General features: G+C 58.4%; 4 protein-coding genes across 7 annotated transcripts; 2 read left to right on the top strand and 2 right to left on the bottom strand.

The window, feature by feature from the left end:
• The first annotated feature begins 102 nt into the window (after positions 1-102).
• On the top strand, positions 103-1,826 carry TSSK1B (testis specific serine kinase 1B). The gene has a single exon (XM_032875923.1). The coding sequence runs from the start codon at positions 499-501 to the stop codon at positions 1,600-1,602; it is 1,104 nt and encodes a 367-aa protein (XP_032731814.1). The 5' UTR covers positions 103-498; the 3' UTR covers positions 1,603-1,826.
• A 4,260-nt stretch (positions 1,827-6,086) lies between these two features.
• TSSK2 (testis specific serine kinase 2) lies at positions 6,087-7,428 on the top strand. The gene has a single exon (XM_032875924.1). The coding sequence runs from the start codon at positions 6,338-6,340 to the stop codon at positions 7,424-7,426; it is 1,089 nt and encodes a 362-aa protein (XP_032731815.1). The 5' UTR covers positions 6,087-6,337; the 3' UTR covers positions 7,427-7,428.
• A 1,883-nt stretch (positions 7,429-9,311) lies between these two features.
• On the bottom strand, positions 9,312-18,831 carry ESS2 (ess-2 splicing factor homolog). 4 transcript variants are annotated; one of them, XM_032875920.1, is made up of 10 exons: positions 18,677-18,831; positions 17,523-17,691; positions 17,331-17,432; positions 15,107-15,276; positions 14,876-14,993; positions 14,463-14,596; positions 13,548-13,650; positions 12,462-12,571; positions 10,387-10,502; positions 9,473-9,868 (listed from the first exon to the last, which is right to left on the bottom strand). In XM_032875920.1, exons 1-10 carry the CDS (start codon positions 18,809-18,811, stop codon positions 9,589-9,591), a joined length of 1,437 nt encoding a protein of 478 aa, XP_032731811.1. In that variant the 5' UTR covers positions 18,812-18,831; the 3' UTR covers positions 9,473-9,588. The 4 variants fall into 4 exon arrangements, with proteins under 4 accessions (XP_032731810.1, XP_032731811.1, XP_032731812.1 ...); XM_032875922.1 differs by lacking the exon at positions 9,473-9,868 and adding an exon at positions 10,050-10,182; XM_032875919.1 differs by lacking the exon at positions 12,462-12,571 and having other exon boundaries at positions 9,312-9,868.
• Positions 18,832-21,811: 2,980 nt separating this feature from the next.
• On the bottom strand, positions 21,812-23,350 carry GSC2 (goosecoid homeobox 2). Its single transcript, XM_032875657.1, has 3 exons — positions 23,095-23,350; positions 22,729-22,982; positions 21,812-22,174 (listed from the first exon to the last, which is right to left on the bottom strand). Exons 1-3 carry the CDS (start codon positions 23,348-23,350, stop codon positions 22,070-22,072), a joined length of 615 nt encoding a protein of 204 aa, XP_032731548.1. The 3' UTR covers positions 21,812-22,069.
• Between the last annotated feature and the right edge of the window lie 835 nt (positions 23,351-24,185).

Below are 24,185 nucleotides of genomic sequence, written 5' to 3'. Positions count from 1 at the left end.
ACTGCCCCAACTTGAGTATGTCTTTTGTTTCCTGCTGGGACTCAGAATGACCATCCAGCCTAGATTTCCTGAGATGCCCCATGTTGCAATAATCAACCCCACGAGGAGGCCTGGCTCCTTGTTTGGAAGCACCAGCAGACCAATGTGTTCCCCACAGCCCCCGCCTACCTCAGGTCTCAGCCAAGCACAAGGCCACTCTCAGCTGGCCTTTGGTCCACTCCAGCCCCCTGGCTGGCCTTCCAGGGTTCCAAGTCCAAGTGGCTAAGGCCAGAGCCTCATTCCCCCAGGGCACTCCTCCTTTATGACTTCACCCACTGAAGTCACCTGGGGGACAATGCTGAACGTTCCACCCCAGAGTCTTGGCCTCTAGGAGGCAGGGACAGCAGGCCCGGCCAGCCCAGAGGACTCTCTGTCCACAGTGTAAATGAGGACGCAGCTGGCCCATGTCCCGCAGGGATGTAGAGGGCAGCCTCAGAGGCACTGGGCGCTCCCGGCACCATGGATGATGCTGCCGTCCTCAAACGACGAGGCTACATCATGGGGATAAATTTGGGAGAGGGCTCGTACGCAAAAGTCAAATCCGCTTACTCTGAGCGCCTGAAGTTCAACGTGGCGGTTAAGATCATCGACCGCAAGAAAGCCCCCACGGACTTCTTGGAGAAATTCCTTCCCCGGGAAATTGAGATTCTGGCCATGCTAAACCACCGCTCCATTGTCAAGACCTATGAGATCTTCGAGACATCAGACGGCAAGGTCTACATCGTCATGGAGCTTGGGGTCCAGGGTGACCTCCTGGAGTTCATCAAAACCCGGGGAGCCCTGCACGAGGACGATGCTCGCAAGAAGTTCCACCAGCTCTCCTCAGCCATCAAGTACTGCCATGACCTGGACGTCGTCCACCGAGATCTCAAGTGCGAGAACCTTCTCCTCGACAAGGACTTCAACATCAAGCTGTCTGACTTCGGCTTCTCCAAGCGCTGCCTGCGGGACGATGGCGGCCGCATCATCCTCAGCAAGACCTTCTGTGGGTCAGCGGCGTATGCAGCCCCCGAGGTGCTACAGGGCATCCCCTACCAGCCCAAGGTGTACGACATCTGGAGCCTGGGCGTGATCCTCTACATCATGGTCTGTGGCTCCATGCCCTACGATGACTCCAACATCAAGAAGATGCTGCGCATCCAGAAGGAGCACCGCGTCAACTTCCCCCGCTCCAAGCACCTGACTGGCGAGTGCAAGGACCTCATCTACCGCATGCTACAGCCGGACGTCAACCGGCGGCTGCACATCGACGAGATCCTCAGCCACTGTTGGGTGCAGCCCAAGGCGCGGGGCCTGTCCTCTACAGCCATCCACAAGGAAGGGGAGAGCTCCCGGGGCGCTGAGCCCTCACGGACCCCTGAGAGCCCTGACAAAAAGTCTGCCACCAAGCTGGAGCCCCGGGAGGAGGCAGGGCCCGAGACACAGTCCGAGCCAAAACCCAACGAGGAGACTTTGCAAGTGCCAGTGTCAAGGCAATCGGACACCATGGACCTTAACGGAGAGCTGCCCGGCAGAGTGATAGAGGAAGAGGCCCTCCCACAGCCTTCACAGACACATACCTAGCGAGCCTCTCTTGGCCCAGGGGGCCAGCCGGGAATGAAGCAGAGTTCATGGCTTTAAGCCTGAGCTCCAGAGAAATCAAGGGACAAGGCAGAGAAGGAAGATTGTCCTGGATGAGCCACTATTTTCGTCAGTTTCTTCTCCCCCTCTTTGAACTTGGTAACCCACATGGCTAAAGGAGCAATAAATCACTATATTAGTGCAGACCCCAAGATGAATGTCTTTTCCCTAGCTGACTGTGGTCATCCAGGGAGAGGATCCTACACTCCCCGTGTTCCCCAACCCTGGTCCCACACTCTCGGATCGGATGGCACCTCATTTCGCCTCTAGTTTGGGAAGATACATCCCCGTGTGCCCAGCCTGACTGTGACCTCAGGCCCTGGACCAGAGCAGAAAGCTGAGCAAGGAGGATGCTCTTTCAAGAGGGAGGCCATGAGTGTGGTGCTGGGGAGCGGAAGGGGGCATGGAGAGGATAGGACCAAGAAGGGTAAGGGGGCAAGGGGACTGCCTGCAGCAGAGGGGCAGGAGATGGGGCTCCTCTGGAGCTGGGGCTGAGGATCTGGGCCCTCAACATCTCAGTGCCACTGCCTCCCCAAGGCTGCTGGTGGGGAGGCAGCCTGCAGGAGGCCAGTAGACCAGCCTCTCAGCCCCTCTTGGGCTCCCCATCCTGGTAGGCAACTCATTTCTTTCATTCTGTCCACCAGGGCTCCCCCATGGCCAGCCAGCACCCAGTTCTGGACACCTCCTGAGTCATCCTGCCCATGGTTATATCTGCGGCCCATACCCCACCCTGGAATTGGCGCTGGTTAGGGGAGGGGCTTCAGGATGGCCCAGCCCCACCCAGCCTATGTGTCCCACAGTCACTGCGTGGTCTCGACCACATCCCCCTCCCCTCAGGTCCCAGTGATGCTCCATGCCAGAGTGGCTAAGCTGACATTGGCGAGGAGAGAGGACAGGTGTGCGCACAATGCGTGCCTGTGCCCTGCCGCCATCAGTGTCCTTTAGAGGGAGCAGCCCTGCCTTTAGCATCTCGGGCTGCTGTGCCCTGCGCGGCCCACCCCCATCATTCCCAGGCTGTTCCCCCTCACCTCAGCTGTGGCAGCCCCTTTCTCTTCCTCCTCGGCACTCACTCTGGACAACCTCATGTGGACCTGCAGATTTGACATACCAAGAGGACGAATGCCTTCCGACTTACCCACCCTCTGCCCGTGTTGGTGACTTGGAAAGTCCCCAACCCCAGGCCCCAGGAGAAGTGGGGTCCAGGGAGTGCCCTGGCTCCACTCTCTTTGTGCCCCGGTGCACATCCACTCCCCATCTCTGCTTGGCTCCCACCCTCCCCACAGCCTCCGTCATACATTCTATGTCTTCCCATCTCCATGCTCTTGGGTGTCTATCATGAACCCACAGCACAGCGACCTCCCAGGCCTCGACCCGCCCCATGATTCCCCCAGTGGCCAGCGCCTCCCTCCTGCACACAGTCCAGATCCCATGGCCCTTGGGAAGGATCCCAGTGCCTGGCCTTGGCATCCCGAGTCTGCCTCCTCCTGACCTCCCACCCTCCTCCCTCATCCCCACACCCCCAGATACACGTCCCATAATTGTGTTTGTAAATGCTTCCCTGTAGATCTTACCCATGTCTCCAGGATTAGCTGAGGGGCTGTGGCCTCCACAAAGCCTTTTGAGCTCGGCAGCCCATCACTCTAAGCTCCTCTGAGGCAGGCCTGTGAGTGCTGAGGTCCAGGTGCAGAACCGACCCTGGGCAATACTGGGGGAGCCACCCAATTTCCCCCCAGAGACCCCAGGAACCCAGCATCAAGGAGATTATCCAGTGGCAGAGTAAAATTCCAGAGCACACAGGGTTAGCTGGAATGAGGACATCCTGAGGACAAGCTTGTGAACCTCCTCGCCTTGGTCATCTGTGGCTTGTTGTGGTCATCAGGGTAGTGGGCAATGAGCTGCAAGAGGGCCTGGGAGCAACTCACTACGGCCTAGCCAGAACACAAGCCTGGGCAGGAGGGGCCCCACGGAGGAGCATCTACTGTGTACTTTACAAGTAGAGAGACGGCTCAGAGAGGGTGGACAACTGCCTGAGATCACACAGCACAGAGTAGTGGCCCAGGTGACTAAAGCCCACTCCTCCCCAGGTGGCCTCATGTTCCTGGCCACTCCCAGGGTCAGCCCTGGATCAGACCCCTTCGATGATCCTCCCTAAGGCTTTAGGATCAAGACCCTCACCATGGCCTCCAGGGTCTGCAGGGCTCCCTCCCTTCCTTGCACATTCCCACCATTCTGTGTCCTTTCAAGCCGTCATGAGCTCTAGCAGGTCCTCGTCTCCCTCCATGTAGCAAACTCCTCAGACCTCAGCCCTCCCAGCCTCCCTAAATCCAGTCCCAGTTTTTCCCTCACAGCCCCGTGTTCCCGTGCCAAAGGTTGCCGCCACTGGGCATTTGAGCTGTTGGTGTAACATGGAAGCTCCCTGTCCTCTGGGCTTCAGGAAGGCATGGGTCTTGTCTAGTTCATCAGTGAATCCCAGCATCTGGAACCAACCCTCAAATGCCTATGGGGTGAGTGGAGAAATGGAGGAAACTGAAACTCTGAGGGAAGTGGCCTTGCCAGAGTCCCCAGTTCTCCCACGCACAGGGCTACAAGCTGGGAGTAGCCCCTGGAGGTCGCAGGTCCAGTGGAACACTTCCCCGCCGGAACCCACCAGCAGGGCCTGCCTCGGTGTGGGTGTGCTGGGTGAAGCCACCTGCTCCCCGCCCCAGAGGCTCAGCTTGTGCCTCCTCCCCCCCACCCCCCACCCCGGGCCCCCGGGAGCCAAAGAAGTCACACGGCCCTGGGCAAGGGCAGAATATGAGGAAGCAGAATCCACAAAAAAAGGGGGAAATGGGTAGGTCAGCAGAGTCAGCTAAAAAGGCCGACATGCAGGGGGTGCCCCAGATAGAATATTCAGGAGTGCAGGAGAAGGGCTGAGGAGACTGTCATGCTCCTGGGTCCTGGCCTGCAAGTCCTCCTAGCCAGCCCCTCCCAGGAGGCAAAGGTTCTGGTCATTGCTGCCAAAGACATCCCAGGAGAGAGCAGGCATCAAGCCAAAGCCACTGCAACAGAAGCCCCAGAGAGCAGGAAGCAGGCCTCAGGGAGGCTGTGGCTGCTGGGGGCTAGACGCCGGTCACCCCACGCTAGAGAGCTTCCACATGAACCTCCAGATGGAGGGAGCTCCCCGTGTGCCCCAGGTGGGTCTGTACGTCTGCCTGGCGTGTCCTGCCCCTCATCAACCTGGCGGGGCCCTACAGATCCTCTGCACACCGGCCCCTCCATCCCCTCCTCTCCCAACCACCCACACAGAGGCAGGCCTCCTCCTCCTCCCCCTCTCCCCTGAACACAGAGCACATGGCGTGCCCACGTGTGGCCACAGGATGCCTGTGAAGGAGAACAAAGGAGCGGCAAGGCTTCCGGAGCACCTAAGGAGACACACACAAGATGCCACATTCCCCAAAGCAAAAACAAAAGGGTTTTCGTGTTGCTTTCTGGTGCAAAAGATAGCTTGAGAGATGTAAATCCCAGAGGTCCAGCAGGCCACATGCCCACTCCTCACAAAGGTCCAGAGTGACATAATTCAGGACCTCCGTCCCCCCCCCCCCGCCCCATTCCCGAGCCTGATCTTACGAGGACCCCCAGCACCAAAGCTCTGGCCAAGGCCCTGCCCACTCAGGGGCCAGCGCACCAAACCCTCTGTCTCCCTCTGCTGCTCAGTCCCTGCAGGTCCACCCTGGGCCAGCCTCCTCTCGTGTGGTCAGAGGCACTGGCCTCCACTCCCCCTGAAGCCCATTCTCTAGACACTCTGCCAGGGACCATCTTAAAATGTGACTTGGATCCTGGCTCTTCCGGCCCCCTGAAATGGCTGCTCGCCACTTCCCTTCTCCTCCACCCTCCCTCCACACAGTAAAACTGAGCAATTCTCAGAACAAGCCATCACCTCTCCCAGGCTCTTCCCTGCCTGGATGCCTCACACCTTCTCTATCTGACTGAGGCCTGGCCTGGCCTCCAGGCAGGCCCCAGCCCTTGGAACACGCATCTGCCAGTCGAGGGCCCAGGGCCCTGCTGGCCCTCCCAGCCCACACACGCCCTGCTTGCCACTCCTCTGCCCAGCCTTCCACCCCGAATAGGAGCTGCTCTCATTCACAAGGCTGGCCAGACCAGCGCCATTCCTCTCAGGCACTACCAGTTCCAAGGACACAAGTCCTAGAGAGGGTTTTCTTCACACTCCAGAGCAGCTGCGGGCCATCAGCCCTAGGGGTACATGGGCCAAAGCAGGGTCAATCCACACAGACAGGAGAGGGAAACGGGCATGGGGCCGGCACTCTGGCTTGACCTGGGTGGCCCTTCCTTGGGCCTGACTCATGACAAGGAAACCGCATCGAGGAGGAGCAGGGAGGGTTACCGCAGTCCTGGGTGCCGCCTTCCTTCTAGCGGGCGGGGAGTGGGCACTCCTGCTAAGCCAACTTGGCTTCCAGGGTTCCAGGGGCCCCGGTTCCCCCAGCTCAGTCCCTACTCCCGGCAGGCTGGCTTTATGACTTCACATGCTGAAGTCACGCGGGGACAATGCTGAGCGTTCCACCCCTCCAAGTCCAGGCCCAGCCCAGCCAGACGGCTCCCCACAGTGTAAATGAGGACAATGCCCGCTGGCCCACGGGGGGAGGGGATGTAGAGCGCAGCGCCGCCAGCCGCTCCTGGCACCATGGACGATGCCGCGGTCCTAAGGAAGAAGGGTTACATCGTGGGCATCAATCTTGGCAAGGGGTCGTATGCCAAAGTCAAATCTGCCTACTCTGAGCGCCTCAAGTTCAACGTGGCAGTCAAGATCATCGACCGCAAGAAGACGCCAACTGACTTTGTGGAGAGATTCCTTCCTCGGGAGATGGACATCCTGGCAACCGTCAACCACCGCTCCATCATCAAGACCTACGAGATCTTTGAGACCTCTGATGGGCGCATCTATATCGTCATGGAGCTCGGGGTCCAGGGTGACCTCCTTGAGTTCATCAAGTGTCGGGGAGCCCTGCACGAGGACGTGGCTCGTAAGATGTTCCGCCAGCTCTCCTCAGCCGTCAAGTACTGCCACGACCTGGATGTCGTCCACCGAGATCTCAAGTGTGAGAACCTTCTCCTCGACAAGGACTTCAACATCAAGCTGTCTGACTTCGGCTTCTCCAAGCGCTGCCTGCGGGACGGCAGCGGCCGCATCATCCTCAGCAAGACCTTCTGCGGGTCGGCGGCGTACGCGGCCCCCGAGGTGCTGCAGGGCATCCCCTACCAGCCCAAGGTGTACGACATCTGGAGCCTGGGTGTGATCCTCTACATCATGGTCTGTGGCTCCATGCCCTACGACGACTCCGACATCAAGAAGATGCTGCGCATCCAGAAGGAGCACCGCGTGGACTTCCCCCGCTCCAAGAACCTGACTGGCGAGTGCAAGGACCTCATCTACCGCATCCTGCAGCCGGACGTCAACCGGCGGCTGCACATCGACGAGATCCTCAGCCACTCCTGGCTGCAGCCACCTAAGCCCAAAGCCATGTCTTCGGCCTCCTTCAAGAGGGAGGGTGAGGGCAAGTACCGGGCCGAATGCAAACTGGACACCCGGCCGGGCTCACGGCCTGAGCACCGGCCCGAGCACCGGCCGGACCATAAGCTGGGGGCCAAAACCCAGCACCGGCTGCTGGTGGTGCCTGAGAACGAGGACAGGATGGAGGACAGGCTGGCCGAGTCCTCCAAGGCAAAAGATCATCATGGAACCGGAGCTGAGGTGGGGAAAGCGAGCACCTAGCGGTGCGGTGCGGAGGGCCCGGGGGGCGTGGTGCGTGGTGCACGCCCACATAAACTAAATAGGCAGTAGGAGCTGAAGAAGGCACAGGTGCAAGGAACAAGTAAAATCCGTCAATTAAACCACTATTTTGATTACGTTCTATTAGCTTTCTTCCACTTAGTAGCAAAGACATTAATTACTGACCACCAAATAAACCACAAAGTGTGTACAAGCATTAAGAGTGCCCCGTGAGGAGTTTTTCTCTAGGACTCAGCCAACCACCCCTCCTGCGGCGTGGGGGTCTCCAGCACAGGGGTGCAGGGCCTGGTGCTTGGGCACAGGCAGACTCATGGCGAGGCCCTGTGGGCAAGAAGACCTAAGCCGCAGCCCACAGCCAGGCCCCCACCATCTCCCTCTGAGCCACCCTGGACCCAGCACCTCCAGGGTTGGCCGGCTGCATGTGTCTGTCTGGCTCAGGCCCAGCACAGCCCACCCTGACCTCGACACCATCCCACTCCCTCAGACTGACCCTTTCTCCATATATTCCGCTCCCTTCATTCCTGTGGTTGAGTCAGTGACCTTGGCCCCTTGAGTGCCCTTTCATTTGCCAGAACAGTCCCGGCCCAGACATCTCAGCCACACCCTCCTTACCCCTGCCCATCCACCCCATACACCAGCCAGTGTTCAGGGGCCGCCAGTGCTTGGCCCTAAGTGGCCTTCCCTAGACAGCGTCTCCCTCTGCATCTCCCACCCACTCAGACCTGTCTGCCTCCATGCCCCTGTGGTCCACCCCTCCCCTTCCCTATGGGGTAAAAGCACCAATGGCCATACTTTCCTGACCCCCTGGGCGGTCCTGGTGCAGTCCCAGCCCCCTTGGTGAGTTACAGGGCTTGGCCCCCTGGAAACTGGCAGGAACTGACAGTCGAGTGCAGACTAGTGGGTGCCTAGGCAGGCGACTGGCCCCAGCAAACCTCCAGGGAACACACCACTTGCGAAGGCAGCAAGGACCCATGCAGGACAACCCAAGGCCATGGCCCAGGCAGGGCTGGGTATGCTCAAAACAAGAAAGACTCTGGTCCGAGCAGATTCCAGGCTGTCTCCTTGAGCTGTGTAAGCCCCTTAGGGAGCATGACCTGACCCCACTTAAGACCTGAAGAGACCCATCTGGGAGCCAGCTTGGACTTCCCACCTCCAGGTGAAGCAGCTGGCTCAGGCCTCCTGGGGCACCAAAGCCCTCAAGGTCACAGGCAAGTGTGGCCTGTGGCCTGTGGTGCACATGGCACTCTCGGGTCTGCGTGGAGCCTGGCCTCATTGCTCTTTGACAGTATGGCCTGGGTTACTGTTACCCACAACTCCTGTTCGTGACTCAACAGCGTATGAAGGTGGTGCCTGGAGCACTAGGACAGGGAAGAGCAGGAAGAGAAGACAGTCCTGACCCCCTGAGCTGGAGACCAAGTGCTTGGAGAAGGTGACATTGAGGCCACTTTCAAAGTGACCACATGGGCTGACACGTAGGACCCACGCAACTCTGTCACCAGCAAACCACGCAGGCCAGGCCCAGCTGAGGCTGCGTACCTGGACCCAGAGCCCCAGGGGAACCTGAGGGGCCCAACTTTCAAGGACTCTCTCCTTCCCTCAGGGGGACAGAACCTGGGGAGCATGGCCCAACGAGCTGTGAGCTCAGTGTGGAAGGCAGGTTCCAAGCTCTAGAGGGGCCACAGAAAGCAATGCAAGGAGTGGCGGGAAAGGCCAGAGACCCTGAACTTCCAAGTTCACCTCACCCAGAAGCTTCCTCCCAGGGAGGCCTGCAGTCCTGAGACTACGATGTGGTACAGGGAGTCTCCAGCATAGGGGGAAGGGTGGCCTAAGGGCCACGCAGAGTGGGCCAGAGAGATAGGTCCTGCCAGACTGTGCTAGGTGCTCTTTAATGACGGCTAGACAGAAAGAGGCAGGGGTCTGATAGAAAACAGTTATCTGCCAGACCCTGGGATACATCCCAAGGGCCGTGGGGCAAGTCTCATGCCAGCCTGCCTGAGGCACGGCATCTTTTCAGTGGCTCCTGGGACAGTCAGTCACCATTTCTGGCCCGGGCCCGGGTCCCCAGAAGGCCGGAGTCCTCTGCTGAGCGGGCAGCTGCCCCGCAGGCTCCACGAAGCTCCCACAGGCCCGACCCGGGCCGGGCTCTAGAAGAAGTCTGAGGCCTTGCGCCGGGCAGGGAGCTGCAGCAGGTTGTCCGTGATGGAGGCTGGGTCCTGGCTGAGGGGGGTGCGTGCCGCAGAGCCAGGAGCCGGTGTGCTCGTGGGGGTCTGAGGCCCACCAGCTGGGGTCTTGAGGTGGGTCGAGCGTGCTGGAGACGGGGTATAGCTGGCCCGCAGGGCCCGGTCTGTGTACTTGCTGGCTGTCCTGCTTACAAGGCGCTGCAGGGCTGGGGACATGGCTGGGCTCAGGCCTTTGGGGGTGAGGCTGGGGTGGAAAGGGAGGGGGAGAGAGGCACCATTAGGCCCCACCAGGCACTGCCAGCAGCAGGGTTTCCCATGGCCCCACAAACACTCGTGGGAGATGCACGGTCATTATGAGCTGAGGACACCCAATGGCCTGGCACATAGCTGTGTAGCCAAACTTAAGGTCAAGTTGTGGTGCTGCCCTTGGAGGTGGGACTGCAATGGACCCCAGCTCTCTCCAAGGAGAACGATCCACCTGTTTCCACAGGGCTGACAGGAGCTCACAGCGGGATAAGGAGCCCAAAGGTGCCTCTTGGGGATGTGCTGAGGCGGCAGCTGAAGAAGGAAAAGACGAAGAGGGGCCCTGCATCCTGGCTCATACAGGCCGTGCCTGTACCAGCGGAGCTGCCACAGGACCCACCCCAGAGCCCCCAGGCCTGCCTGCACACCGTGCATCTACACGGAAGGGGCCGTGGCCAAGTGGGAATAGGGAGAGACCCCTCCACCCCGCCCACCCCATGCAGATCAGGCACCCCTCACCTGGCCAAGTTCTCCGTCACTCTCCTCAAGGCTTCCTGCTTCTTGGCCCGGTTCTTGGCGGCGGCCTCGTTGGCCATCTTCAGCCCCAGCCGTTCCCTGCGGCCGGGCTCCAGGATCTATAAGGCAGCAAGTGTGTGGCTGGCCTGACATCAAGCCAGCCACCCCTTGCTGCTGGGGCACCTGCCTCTTTCCCATGGTGCCCTGTGATCCTCACAACTCACTGCTGTCTTCCTAAAAGCCACCGAAAGCTGCCGACCAGCTCGCCTGAACTGCCCACCCGCCAAAGGCCCAGGCCTCCCACCTGTCGTCACGGTTCCCTGCAAGCCAGCGGTGCAGACTTAGGAACCTCCGATGGTCTTTTAGGAAAGAAGGGGGTCTTGTTTGAATCTGCTTCCCTCTGATTACTGGATTAAACCCTTTGCTGACTTTAACCCCCACTGACCTTCTGTATTTCTTCCCAGAACTTCCCAAAATTGGTCTTGTCCTATTTTTCTATTTGAGTGCTTGTTTGTTTCCTTACAGTTTTCCCCCATCAGTTCTGTTAAGCTCTGCCATACAAACGCCTTCTGTTACTCGCTTTCACATTTAGTTACGATGGGGTTTTTTGGCTGTACTTAAGTCTACCACTATGTATAGTATTATCCGCCCACCACCCCCTCCCCACTTCCTTCGTGACCCTCCCTCTTTGGTTTACTGCCTCCTACCTTCACACCAGATTAAGCATTGACTATTCTCCTCTCATTGTTCACATGTATTGTTTTCTGCACTTAACTCTCCCACTTGGGGAACTCGTTCTGCGATACATATCAGGCACTTTGTGTCTGATTACAGTCTACTGCTCAGCACGATTTGAACTGTCGTCGCTCACATACCCTGAATTTGGATTTGGATGGACGTTTGTTCGGAAGCTGTTTCCTGCTGCCCAGTAGGCACCGGGACCAGGGCAGCCTCCTGACAGCCCCGTGCCTCTGGTGCACCAGCCTCTCTCTAGTTTTTCTTGGTCATTCTCGTGTCCAAGACAAATGTAAGAACCAACGTGCCAAAATGATCTGCACATGCTCTGTGTGGACATGCGTTCCCTCTCGAAACGAGAGCGGTGCTACACCAGGGAGGCCTGTGGCGTGGCCCACACCCTCTGACTTTCCTTCTGCGAGCCCGTAGCACTAGCCTATGGTTTCCTTACGAAAGCCAAGGTGCTGCTGGTTGTCCTCAATTTCTGCCGCTACAGTCGGCGAGATCTCTTTCTCTACTGCGTTTCAAACTACACAATGCAAGTGTTTAGAGGAACTGGTTCAAGACAGCCTCGAACCCAGCTTCCTAAGCAGCAGAGCGACGTTAATTCCAGGTTACATGCCTGATTCTTTGGGGTTTCAGAGCAGCTGACATAACCCCACACCCTTTGCTCTCCGCAACAACACTGCCCTCTGCCTCCTGTCATCTCCTGGCATTCCAGGCTGGGACTGCTGGCCCAGCACCCCGAAAACAGGACCACATGCTCCCAGCGTCCAGCAACTTCTCTTCCACCTCGTTCCAAACTATGCCAGCCACTCAGTTTCCCCAACAAGCTGTGTGTAAACCAGAGTGCCTTGCCTTCTCAAAGCCTCTCTGGGGCCATCCTAGGCCACCCCATCTCCACCAACGACCTGGCACGCAGCTTCCCTGCCCTACCTGCTCCAGGCCTCACAACCCCACATTCTTGAAGATTCTACAAGACTGCTGCCTCCTGGTGCTTGCCCTCCTGTAACTAGAGACCGTCCTCTGCCAGCACGCGAACCTTCAGAGGACACAAAGCACAGCCCACCGAACACTGGAGTTCCGAGGCCCTTCCTGGCCTGACCCTGCAGGCTCACAGGGTTGTGGCTCTGGTGCCCTCGCCCCACACCTGTCCTCAGTGCCCTGGTCTTCTTCAGAAGTGCAGCGACACACAGGTGTGCAGCCTGGAGCACAGCTCAGCCCTTCTGTTGCTTCTGCTTTGACCAGTGGCAGCTAGACCATCCTCTGTGCATCAAGGCACAAGTGCTCCAAAGACTGAGTGTCTACCCAGGGTCCCATCTGGGCCCCCCACTGTGACCCACCTTGAAGGCTGGTCCTGGCGTCCTGTCCACATAGGGGGTTTCAGATCCCTCAACTCTCAAGGGAGTATTTTCAACCTCCCCCCAGGTCATCAGCGGCGACTCGTTCACACCTGCAGATGGAGAGCTCGGTTACCTCAACCCAGGGGACACAGATGGAGGCACTGCCAGGCCCTCCCTCCTGTGACAGCCAGCTCCCACCATGCATGTCCCAGCTAACCAACATGAAGGCTGGCAGTTGGCCCACTCTCCTTCCCCGGAACTCTGGAACCCCTGCTCCTCTACCCCCTGAGAGGACAACACCAAGACCACTTTAGGCCCAGAATGGGCCCAGGCCCTGATAGCTATAGGGCTTAGCCTGGGAAGGGGGGCTCCCCAGAGAAGATGGGCTGGGTCAGCTAGGCTCCCATCCTAGCACATGGCCACCAGGGCCTACTGCAGGTTGCTATGGCACCCCACCCCAAAGGAGGGGACATTTGAAGGTTTTCAGAGCACCCAAATCTCCCAGGACCCTGGGCAAACCTGTAGTGCCTCCATATACCCTGGCCTGTATCATAGGAACCAGCAGCCCAGAACACAGAGAGGCCAGTGTTTGGGGTGGAGGGTGGGAAAGGACACCACGTGCATCACTGCACCGTGAGACTGTCCCCCAAGATTCATAAACCTCCTGTGTGAACACATGCAGGGCTGGGGCCCGGAGCCTCTTCCCTATGCCCCTATGCCCAGCCTCCCCCTGTGCCCTTTGGCATGCTCACCACAGCCTATCTGTCGAGCAGAGCTCCAACACCCCTGGTTCCCAGCAACACCAGTCTGTCCTGCCAAGCTTAGGGCAAGGCAGGAAGACCGCTAGGCTCAATGGACTGGGTCCCGTGTATCTCAGGTCAGTTCACCTGAGCGTTCAGCCCACCCACAGCTCCGTGCAGCCCTGTCATTGCACAGGTGGGTCACAGGGTCTCTGAGTTACACAAAGCAGTGGCAGACTTGGATAAGAGTCAACAGGGCCCAGAGCCACCTGAGCAGCCCACCTCCCCACAGGCAGTCCTATCAGGACTATCAGGGAGCCAGCCTGCCAGCGGGTTCACTTCTTACCAGGAGCAGGAGAGGGGGTTGCAACAAATCCGAATCCGCCCACTCGTGGGGAATCCTGGGGGATCAGCTCCTTGCCATCAGGGCCTACCTTGCCCTGTTTGTGCTGGAACAAACAAGAGAGACTAGTGTCAGGGAGGCCCAAGCCTGCCCTTCCCAGCTAGCTGATGGACAAATGCACAGGAACATGCTGGCAATGCTTCCCCTCCTTGGGGCAGTCCTAGAGCTCAGGGGTTGGCACACACCCCCTTTGGAGAAAGAGAGGAAGAACTCCAGCCCCTGCAAAGACTTTGAGGAACTGTCACAGTAGGCATCAGAGCAAGGGAAGCTCCCCCTCCTTCCATTCAGGGCAGAGTCGGGCCAGGGTCCTTGGCCTCAGTACACACGCACACAATTTGCTTTCAGCAGCTACTGACTCAGGCCTTGACAGGAAGCCACACTAATTACTGGCTTATATGCTCTGACCTTTCCCACAGGGCATGTGCTGAAGCCTCCAGAATAGTCTCCCCACCTCCTGACTCTCCCACTTCAACCCCATGACCACTGGAGTCGCCAGTGCACCATGACTCCCCGGCTCAGACATCTCTGCTGTCCACCCCACTGAGCCTCACCCTACCCCAGCCTACTCACACCATCTATCCCTGCCCTACCCACGCACAGGTGTGGGTCTGGCCGGCCTGGGCTGGCTCCCAGCGGCCTCTCTTCTCTCATGTCCTCGTCCCCCAGGAAGCTGGCACTGAATTGACCTACAGAATGTCTCTGGCCAAGAGAGTGCCCCAGTGGAAGCCCACAGAGGACAGGAAAAGACTCAGGACCCTGTCACACAGGAGCCCCAAATAGTCACATGCTGCTAGGCTCTGCCCAAACCCAAGAACGGTACCAATTTAAGGCTGCCCACAGCCAGCCCCAGCCGCTCACCTGGGCGTTGAGGGCGGCAGCCTGCTGCAGCTGGGACCTGCTCAGGGCCTGGCTGAAGGGATCCCTGAGGAAGCGAGTGTTCTTATGCACCACCTGCCTCGGCTTCTTAAACAACTGTTCTTCATCAGGCACACCTGGCATATCGAGGAGAGGTGGCAGGGTGTCAGAGGGTGGGGGGGGTGCCCCATCACTGCCCCACACTCAAGGCTTGAGAGATACCCCGGTGAAGAGAAGCATGAAGCCAAGCAAAGCGTGGGGCAGCCGCACTCCCTCACTGACAACACACGGACCCTTCTGCCCAGAGGTAGAGCAGGACCCCTCCGAGGCCCAGGGAGCACAGACACACACACCCTGAAGGCCGGATACAAACATGCAGCCCCACTCCATGCCGCCTGCCAGCCCCGCCTGCTCACCCTCAGGGTAGTACATGAGGGAGTTTTTCGCCTTGTACTTCCAGGTCTCCACACCGGCCTGGCTGCTCTCAATGGCTTGGTGCTCTGCCGACGGAAGTGCAAGGTTATCTTTCTGCCTCTGCATCACAGGGGGAAAGTGAGGGTCAGAGAGGCCCCCAGGCACTGTGCCCTGGGCCCCAGGACTCCCTCCACCCTGACAGAGGATGCCCATACCCCTGCACCCAAGGACACCTTCTCAAACTCCTCCTCGGCCTGGTACAGCCACGTGTGCCGTGCCCGGCTCTTCTCCTTGGCTACCTCCATGATCTCCTGGAAGGAGGCATTGTCCTCACTTGTGTACCGGCTCAGGAAGACATCCAGGCTGGGCAGGGGCTCCTTCTCCTCCTCCTCTCCGGCCTCTCCTGCTCAGGGGCAGAGGAGGGGTGACGCAACCACAAGCAGCAATGAACACTTTGTAGTCACTCAGTCCCAAGAACCGTGCTACCCCATAAGCAGGGTTGGAACCCTCACCATAGTTGTGCATCTGTGGGTGACAGCCCGTGCTACCCGACAACTCCCCACCTGGGGGCAGAATTACCCCCCACCAACTGCCCAGGGAGCACTCAGGGGCTCTCCTTGCCTGCCGGATGTCAAGTGAAATATATGTCTCGCTCAGGCAGGAAGAGGGACATCTAGGGGTCAGAGACAGGTGGCCATGGTAATCCTTGCCCTGCCACAAGTGGACCGGTCCCATAGGACCTGCCTCCAATGCCCCAAGCTCTTCCACCATCCCTGGGCTTTCGTTCCCCGCCTGTTCCTCTCCTCCTGGCACCTGTGCTACGGGTGGATGGCTGTCCCCTAAGCCTCCCGACCTGCTAGCAGGCCCAGAGGGCAGGGACCCCAAAGGATCCAGCGCTCCAGATGGAGCCACACAGGCACTGGGCCACAACCCCACCCGTCGCACCCAGCACCACAGAAAGGGGGACCCCCACTGAGGTGGTGCCACTGCACTGTGCACGGTGGGACACACTCCAGCTGGGCCATCACGGGGAGAGCCTTGTCTTCCTTTCCACTGGCAGTCTTGACCTCCTACTACCTCCTAGACTGCAAAAAGCACAGTGGCTAAAAGCTCAAGACCCAGAGTCAGAAAGATAAGGGCTCAAACCCCGTTCTGATGGTACCTACCACTGAGGTTACTGAAGTGATTCCTAGATTTACCAACAAGCACATTTTTAAAAAACGGAAAAAAAAAAAAAAAAAAAGAATCTGAGGGTTGGCTGGGTGACTCAGTCAGTTAAACATCTGACTCTCGATTTTGGCGCAGGTCGTGGTCTCAAGGTCATAAGATCGAGCCCTACAGTGGGCTCTGCGCTCCACACAGAGTTGGCTTGAGATTCTCTCGCTCCCTCCTCCCCTCCTCCCCACTCACACCTGCGCTTACTTGTTCAAAATAAGAGTAAAAATTTGATAAATAAATAACAAGAATCTGTAAGTTGCCTGTGATTCATCTGCCACATCGCAGTGGAGCTGCGATCAAGCTCCACTGGGTCAAGCTTCAAGGAAACAACATGATGGACTACAGCATTGCCACAACAAGCTGGATTCTGAAGCAGAAAACACCTCATCTGTGTGAGCACACAGGGCATCTGCGTGAGCATGCAATAGACTAGAACCCAGTAGAGAACAGCAAGCATCTTGTCTGTCTGGGCACTGATGTTCTACTGACAAGATCGACCACTGATCATGAGAAAGTCCCATAGCATGTAGCACACTTATGTCCAACAGGGCTCCAAATGCTCTTCCCTAGGAAAAGTCCTTCATAAAGCTGGCTCGTGTCATGACACCCCAATATACGTGAAAGACAATATACATGAAAGACAATATACATGAAAGACAACTTGTTTGTGCTACTCCCACAACATGTCACGTGCTGTCCTAGGTGTGGAATATATACACAGAGGCAAGACAAAGAAGATCTCATGGTGAGGAGGCCATGTCCTACAGGGAGAAAACAAAGAAAGGCAAGAAGGCATGCTGGTGGGGGAGGGAGGGGTCATAAAAGGGTTTCCTGAATGGTAACATCTGAGCAAGAGGCCTGAGGGGAGAGAAGGTGTGAGGCATGCAGCTATCCAGGGTAAGTGACTAACTCAGAAGAAACAAAGGCAGAGGTCTGGAGGCCCTTAAGATGACAGCGGGAGAGGGGCCCTTCAAGGCATATGAAGCCTACTGGGCAGGGGCTGGCACACAGTGAGCAGGCTGGTGAGAGAGGTGGCAAGATTTCCATTCCATGAGAAGGGCCGGAGGCTCAGAGAACTGCCCCATGCCTGCCTCTCAGACCAGTGCTCTTTGACCCCATGGGCTGCCATTCAGGCCAACAAAGCTCTCTGGGACAAGATGTGATTTGCCTTTGGGCTAGAGACCCTCAGGGCCACAAAGGATGAGACTCACAGGTAAACCCAACCAGTCACTCACTCACCATCACCCTCCTCCAGGCCTCGGCCCCGGCCCCGGGCCTTGTTGCCCACCACTCCAGTGCCTGTGTGCACATCAGGGGTTTCAAATGTGGCTGGAGTCACATCTAGAAGGAGGAAGGGGGTGGGGATTAGAGCCAGCCTAAGGCATCAGTTCAGCAGGAGTTCCCCTCTCAGCCAACCACTGTCACCCTTACACGGTGGTGGGGGCTCTCGGGACATCTTGCCCAGGGCAGAGCCAAACTTGATGGCAATCTGACGCATCCGTTCCAGGTCTCCATTCTCCTCAGCCTCCAGGTACTCCTTCTGAGCCTGCAGCTTCTCCACATCAGGAAAGAAGTCCCTCTGGATGACTGTCTGGAGCCCCTGTCAGATGTCAATAAATGTCAGAGTTCACATCTGCCTCTCTTCTGCCTCTCAGTCTACCAATGTACATGCTACGGTCCTTGCCGGGCCCCCAACCTCTGTCCAACCCAGGGATCCCCTGAGCTTAGCTGCACTTTCTAATGAGGATGAGCAACCCCTGTAGTTTTGATGCAACATCTAACTAAGCGTTCATCTGGTTTCCACGAAACTTTTCTCTCTCCCACAATTGGTCACTCTCATCTCTTCTGCTGGCTCCATCTCCATACCAGCTGGACCAAGGTGGGTGTTGCCCCTTCATTCCATCCAAGGCCTCCTATTTCCAATGCGAACCCTTTACCTGGATGATTTCAGCCTGTCACCCCCACCAGCAGCACTGGCTGAGATTCCCAAATCTACCTCCAGCCAGACCTTGCTCCTAAGCTGCACATTTGTGCACCCAGCTATCCACTAATGCCATCTACCTCTCTATCCCAGAGGCCTGCCAAACTTAACCAAGTCCGAAACCAAACTGATTTCCTCCAATCTCCCTGCCAGCTCCTCTTCCTGCATGTCTGCTACAGTATTAAGACCAACTTCAAGGATCCTCCGACGCCCACTAATTCAATGGTGCTGACGCAACAACAGACTGTTTCCAAGTTCTCTGCATTTGCTGTTACGACTCTCCAGAAAGTCCTCTCTGCCACCATCCTCCCACATGCCCATTCACGCTTTAATAAAATACCTTGTTTCCCTGAAACCCCCCTCCTCGACGAACAAAGCCGTCCTCTCTTGCCCCTAACAACACTGATGCTGCCTCCACCATCAAAGACACCTCTCTGTGCACTGTATTTGTTTGGCTCTCCGACTGTCCACACCCCAAGAGCACGGACTCGGGTTGCTCCACCTCCGCAAGAGTACGAGTGCCACGACCCAAGAGGAAGGACCCAAGAAGAGCGCGAGGCGGGGGAGAGACCCAGAATTCGCTACCGTCGCATCTAGACCTTACCTCGATGTACTCTTCTTCATCCAGGACCCGCTGCTTGCTTGTCGCAGCCCGTACCTCTCCTGCCGCGCGCTTCCTACCGGGCCCGGACGCGGCTGGGAGCAAGAGAGCCTGGGTTGATGCGCCCGGCGTCTCCATCGCTATCCCAGGATCGCTCGGGCGGCGCAGGTACGTAATAGCGTCGGGAGACAGTAGGGGCGGGACTGTGCCAAATGCGCAGGCGCTTGCAAAGTTCACCAATGGGAGAGCCTCGCGTTTGGAGTCCAGCCCGCGTTCCGTAGTGGCGTCACTACCGTCCCTGGCCCTTATGGGATTTGTAGTCTTCGTCACTCCCCTCTGTGGTCCTGCGAATCTGGACTACAGGCACCAGGGGGCGCTGTGGTAGGCGAAACTAAGGGGCGTGTCGTTCACGCTAACGTGAAAAATTTAAGCACTGCGAAATTTAAAGGCCTTGGGATTCCAGTTTCTCGCGAATCATTGCGTGTGCTTCGTGTTATTAACAAAAACACATTTTAGCTATATACGCGGTTTCAATATTTTTATTCAAACTTTTATGCAAGGAAAAAACCCTAAGACAATTTCTTTTTGATAGTTACCTAATAAAAGAAAAAAAAGATATGAGGTCTAATTTAGAAATGCCTGGTTAAAAATTATTCGGTCCCTTTCGACGACTGTGAGGCCGGAAAGATTCCGGCCAGGCCGAGGACGTCGGATCTCCCTGTCCTCCTGCCCTTCGACCTTTCCCCGAAGCCCCTCAATAAAATGGTTTAAAAAAAAAATTATTCGGTCTCTGGACGCCACATTGGGTTTCCTAGAAGAGGGGTCTCATTGAAATGGACCAGAAAATTGCCCAACCATTTTTCGGGCATGATCATTTCTTCCCTAAAAGAGGCTGTGAATTATGTCAAACAAGTTCTGCCCCAGAACAACTTAGTACAATAGGCCAGTCATTCTTTCATTCAGTGGGGAACTCCACAATGATGGTTCTTCCCCCCCCCCCCACAATGATGGTTCTTGCCTGTAGAGCTAACAGCTCCATGTCCTGTCGAATGGGGAAGACAGGCACTAGTCAGATCATCCCACAAACATAAAACTGCAGTGAACGGGTACAAAGAAAGAGTTTGTACTAGGGGGCTGTCAGGGGAAGTTTCCCCGGGGTCAGGAAGTGGTTGCAGATCCAGAGAATGGACACTGATCAGGTGGAGGGAAAGAGCAGGTGCACAGGCCTTGCAGCAGGAGGGAGAAGACCTTTGGATATACAGAGTTCAAGGAGTGGTGAGGTGGGAGATGACACCAGAGGGGCAGGGGCCTCATGGGTCACGGCCAGGAGTTTTGTCTTTGAGAACAATGAGAAGCCCTTAGAGAGGCAGGTTCACACTTGTACCCTGCCTTTTCTGGGGAGGGAATTGCAGAGGAACCGAAGTGGCTGCATGTGGACAAGACTGGAGGCAGCTTAGTGGTCAAGGTGAGGGAGGGCAGCCTTTTCCTCAGGTTGCTACAGTTGAACCTGGGGAGAAGATAGCTTCTAGGATGGTTTTTGAAGGTAAATTTGATTTGTTATATGTTAACTAACTTGAATTTAAATAAAACAAAAAAATTGATTTACTGTTGGCCTGGGTACAGTGGGTGGGGGATAGGAGGAGGGAGGTTTGCACGGTGGTAGAGTTTGCAACCGACAAGGTGATTTTGAGATGCTGTGTGCTTCCAGGAGGAGTAGTCAAAGGGACAAGTTGGACGTAATATCTAGTTCAGGGAAGAGGTCTGGGCTGGAGATGTAAATGTGGTAGAGAGCTAGGCATTGGAGCCCGAAGGTGGAAATGATAAAGGGGAGAATGGACAAGAGAGGGGCACGCCTGGGCCCCAGCCTGCAGGACAGCTTTGCCAATGGGCAGCTTATAGGGGTGAGCCTGCCAAGAAGCAGCTAGAGAGAAAGGAGGACGGTATGCCCACTGGTCCCTTGAAGGTGAGGCTCTGACTGTGGCTGCCTACAAGGACAAAGAGCCAGCCTGTGGCTAGGGTCCCAGAGCCCAGCAAGATGAGGGCATCCCGGGCTGCAGAGATGCTCCGCACGCAGACTGTGCAGTAACCCAGGGCAAAGAGCTTTATGACCCCTAGAAGTGTGCATCCTGAGGGGTGGAGGGGGGTGCCGCTCTCCTGGAGGCCCCCAGCATTGTGAGAGCAGCCCTGGCTGGAGACAAGACGCCTGCTCTGTGTTATCTGAGCTAGCCAGCCTTGGAGAGTCCTGGCGGGCGGTAGACCTGCCTTCTGCACCTTTGATGAATGGACTGTGTCTCCTTTCAGATGCCCCCGGGGCCCATCTCCTCCAGGACTCACAAGGAGACAGAACATGATCACCAAGCCAGATGATGGTGTTCGATGCCTTGAGCCCACCGTACAGCCCTATTGGAGGAATCAAAGCCTTATTTTCTCACCATCTTTCACCCTGGGGCCAGGATGATGGAGAGGAAAACAGATATCGTCCCAGGCACTGGCAGGGGGGCGTGGTGCATCGCCCCCATCAAACTTCCTCTTGACCCTACAAGATGGCAGAGAGCGAGGCAGACAGGCAACATGGAAATCCCCACCCATGAGCAGTACCTCGAAGCCAGTGCAGACTTCCCAGGGTGCCAGGCCATGATCCGTGGGGTAGTCTGCTGTGGCTGGGGAACACAGAGGACTCACTAGGCTGTGCTCTTCAAGGCGAGATGGCCCTACTCCTTGGGTGAGGGGGATGGGGCCATGGAAGGCTTCGAAATCTGGTCAGCTTTTGTGCTCTTTGCAGTTGCTTGTTTATTTCCCAGGACCCAGACAAGGCTCACAGAATTAAGGGGCGGGGCAGGGGCTTCTGGAAGTGACCTCACCCGGCATTTTTACCCTACAGCTCTGGACGCCAAGGCCCTGTGCCAGGCGCACAAGCTGGCAAGTCCAGGATGCACAGAAACCTCCCATGGCCCAGGCAGCGAAAGGAGAGGAGGGAGGCCAGCATACCTCAGGTAGGGAGAGGAAGATTCTGGCCCCTCCTCCCCCGGACAAGGGATGGTTCCTGTCCTGGAGTTGGTGGGGACTTGAGGAAGCAGACCTGCTCTGTGCCCTCCTCCCAGCCCCACCGCCCCCCAGGGAATCTTCCCGACCCTAGTCACTGCAGAGGAGAGCACATGGAGATGCTCAGTGTTCCCTCCTTTCCCCGGGGCAGGTGACAAGGCAGATGGGGAGCGGGGGGACACACACTTCAGCAGCCCGCTCCTGCCTTGAGCACTAGCTCCAGAAGCCGGAAGTCCTGCAGACAGATGGGAAGAGGCTGGTGTCCTCTCTCAGCTCGATCTCGGGTAGATCTGTCCTCTCTCCTAGTCGGCCCCCCGAAGACGCGGACAAGACCAGGAATGGCTACCAGGGCCATCAGGAGCTGTCTTTTGGGGCCTTCTTGGCTCCGGGGAGGAGCCTCGAGGTCGCTGACGTGCGCTTCTGGTGTCGCCACTTGGCCCGGCGGTTCTTGAACCAGACCTAAGGAGCAGGAGGGGCCGCTCAGGCCCAGCCCCAGGACCCGCGTCCCCCGGGACCCCCATAGGTGGAGCAGGCGGGAGCTTCCCAGTGGGACTGCGGGGCAGGTACCTGGCAGCGGCACCCACCATCTCTGAACCGCTGCGGAGGGGGGCTGTGGCTCCGGCCGCGGGACGAGAAACACTTTTCCCACCCGGCCCAGCCATCTCTCTTCACCCCTTCCAACCCCCAGTCTGCGCCCCGCGGTGCTCCAGATGCCCCTTCTGCAGCTTCGTGCTCTCTCCGAGTTTCCTAAAGTCTGGCGCATGAATGCGCGCCTCATGTATCAGGGAAAACTTTAAAAAGTGTAAACCAAAGGAAAACTAGCCTCCCCTCCCGTTCTAGTGGCACTTTCCCGCACGTGCCTGTTCCCGCCCGCCCCCCGGAACCGGCCCTGCGCCCCACATTGGTCCCTGGACCTCTGGGGACATTGCGCCAGGGCGATCTTTTCAAAAAAGAAGGAGGAAGGAAGCCAGCCCGCTCGGCCTGGTGTAGCCGTGCGGCGGACGGGCACCCACCTCCACGCGCTCCTCGCGCAGGCGGATGCGGCCGGCCAGGCGCTCGCGCGTGCCCACGTCGGGGTACTGGTTCTGCACGAAGAGCGCCTCCAGCGCCTGCAGCTGCTCCTCGCTGAAGATGGTGCGGTGGCGCCGCGTGCGCCGCTGCGGCCCGGGGCCGCCCGCGCCGGGCAGCGCCCCCGAACCTCCAGTGGGCGCGGCCAAGGGCAAGGGCGCGGCGGGGCCCAGTCTCAGCGGCCACGGCAGCCGCGCGCCTGCGGGGCGAGAGCGCGGTGAGGCGCGGGGCGGGGGCAGAGCTCCGCCCCGACCGCGCCGCGCCCCGGAGGACCACCCCCCAGCCAGCGCCCGCGTCCCGCTCCCACTCACCCAGCCCGGCGGCCGGCTCCGGGGGCCCTCGGGGCGCCGCGCGGGGCCCGCAGCAGCAGCAGCAGGCGCAGGGAGCGGCCTCGGGCGCCCCGGGCTCCCCGGGCTCCGCGGGGCTCTGGCGGCCGGCGGTCGGCGGCGCTCGGGCGGCCCGTGCCGGGGGTCTCCGCTCGGGCAGGCTGGAGAGGATGTGCTCAATGGAGAAGGGGCAGGGCCGTCTGGGGCCCTTGCGGCTCGCTGCGCCCCCCGCCGCCGCCATGCCCGCCCGGGCCCGGCCGCCGCCGCCGCGGGAATATATACGTCGGGGGGGAGCGCGCTGTAATCCCCGGGCCGAGCGCGGAGTCCACGCGGGCTAATCCCGCGCGCTAATCCCCAACTGCGGCGGCGGGAAATCCTGCTCCGCATCGGCGCGCGGGGGCCAGCCGGGCCGGGGGGAAGGGGCCCCCCCCGTAGGAAGCCCTCCGCCCCGCGTTGGTCTTCCTGTCTCTTAAGGGCTGGCAGGACTCGCGGGCAGGAAGATGCTACTGGGAAGGCATGGAGGGCCGCCTCACCCGGCTTTTGGGGCAGTGACCGGGGGCCACCCCGACTTTTCAGCCCCTTGGTTGCCCTGGCGCCTCCCGGCCTAGCCCCTGGGTACCTTCTCCGGCAGCCACCGCAACCAGGCCTGGCTCCTCGTCCCCGTGGGGCCCCACACAGGTGGATGGGCAAGTCTAGAGAAAGCCACCCAAACTGACAATCTCTTGGCCCCCAAACTGCTGGGCTTCAACCTCAAATGGGACCCAACTCCATTGGCACCCCAACGACTGCACCGTTCTTTGGCCGCAAATCTCCCACCCATTTCAGAGCCGGGGGTTCTCAGCCTCCTGGAGGAAAATCGCAGAAGCAGGACGCTGCCTTTGCTCATCACCAAACCTGAAACCCCATGGATTGCCTTGTGCCCCCAAGTCTCTACCTTCTCTACTGGATCTACAGGGGAGCCTTCCAGACCCCATCCAAGGCCCCACCCAAGTGCTCTGGAGCGACCCCTCTTCCTGCTTCCTATATGTCCCAGAATCCCCTCAAAACAAAACACAACCCACCACGAACAAAAACCA

Source organism: Lontra canadensis, unplaced genomic scaffold, assembly GCF_010015895.1.
Source record: "Lontra canadensis isolate GAN:19392208 unplaced genomic scaffold, GSC_riverotter_1.0 scaffold57, whole genome shotgun sequence".
In the NCBI taxonomy this organism is placed as follows: domain Eukaryota; kingdom Metazoa; phylum Chordata; class Mammalia; order Carnivora; family Mustelidae; genus Lontra; species Lontra canadensis.
This window is presented reverse-complemented; position numbering and strand designations above follow the sequence as displayed.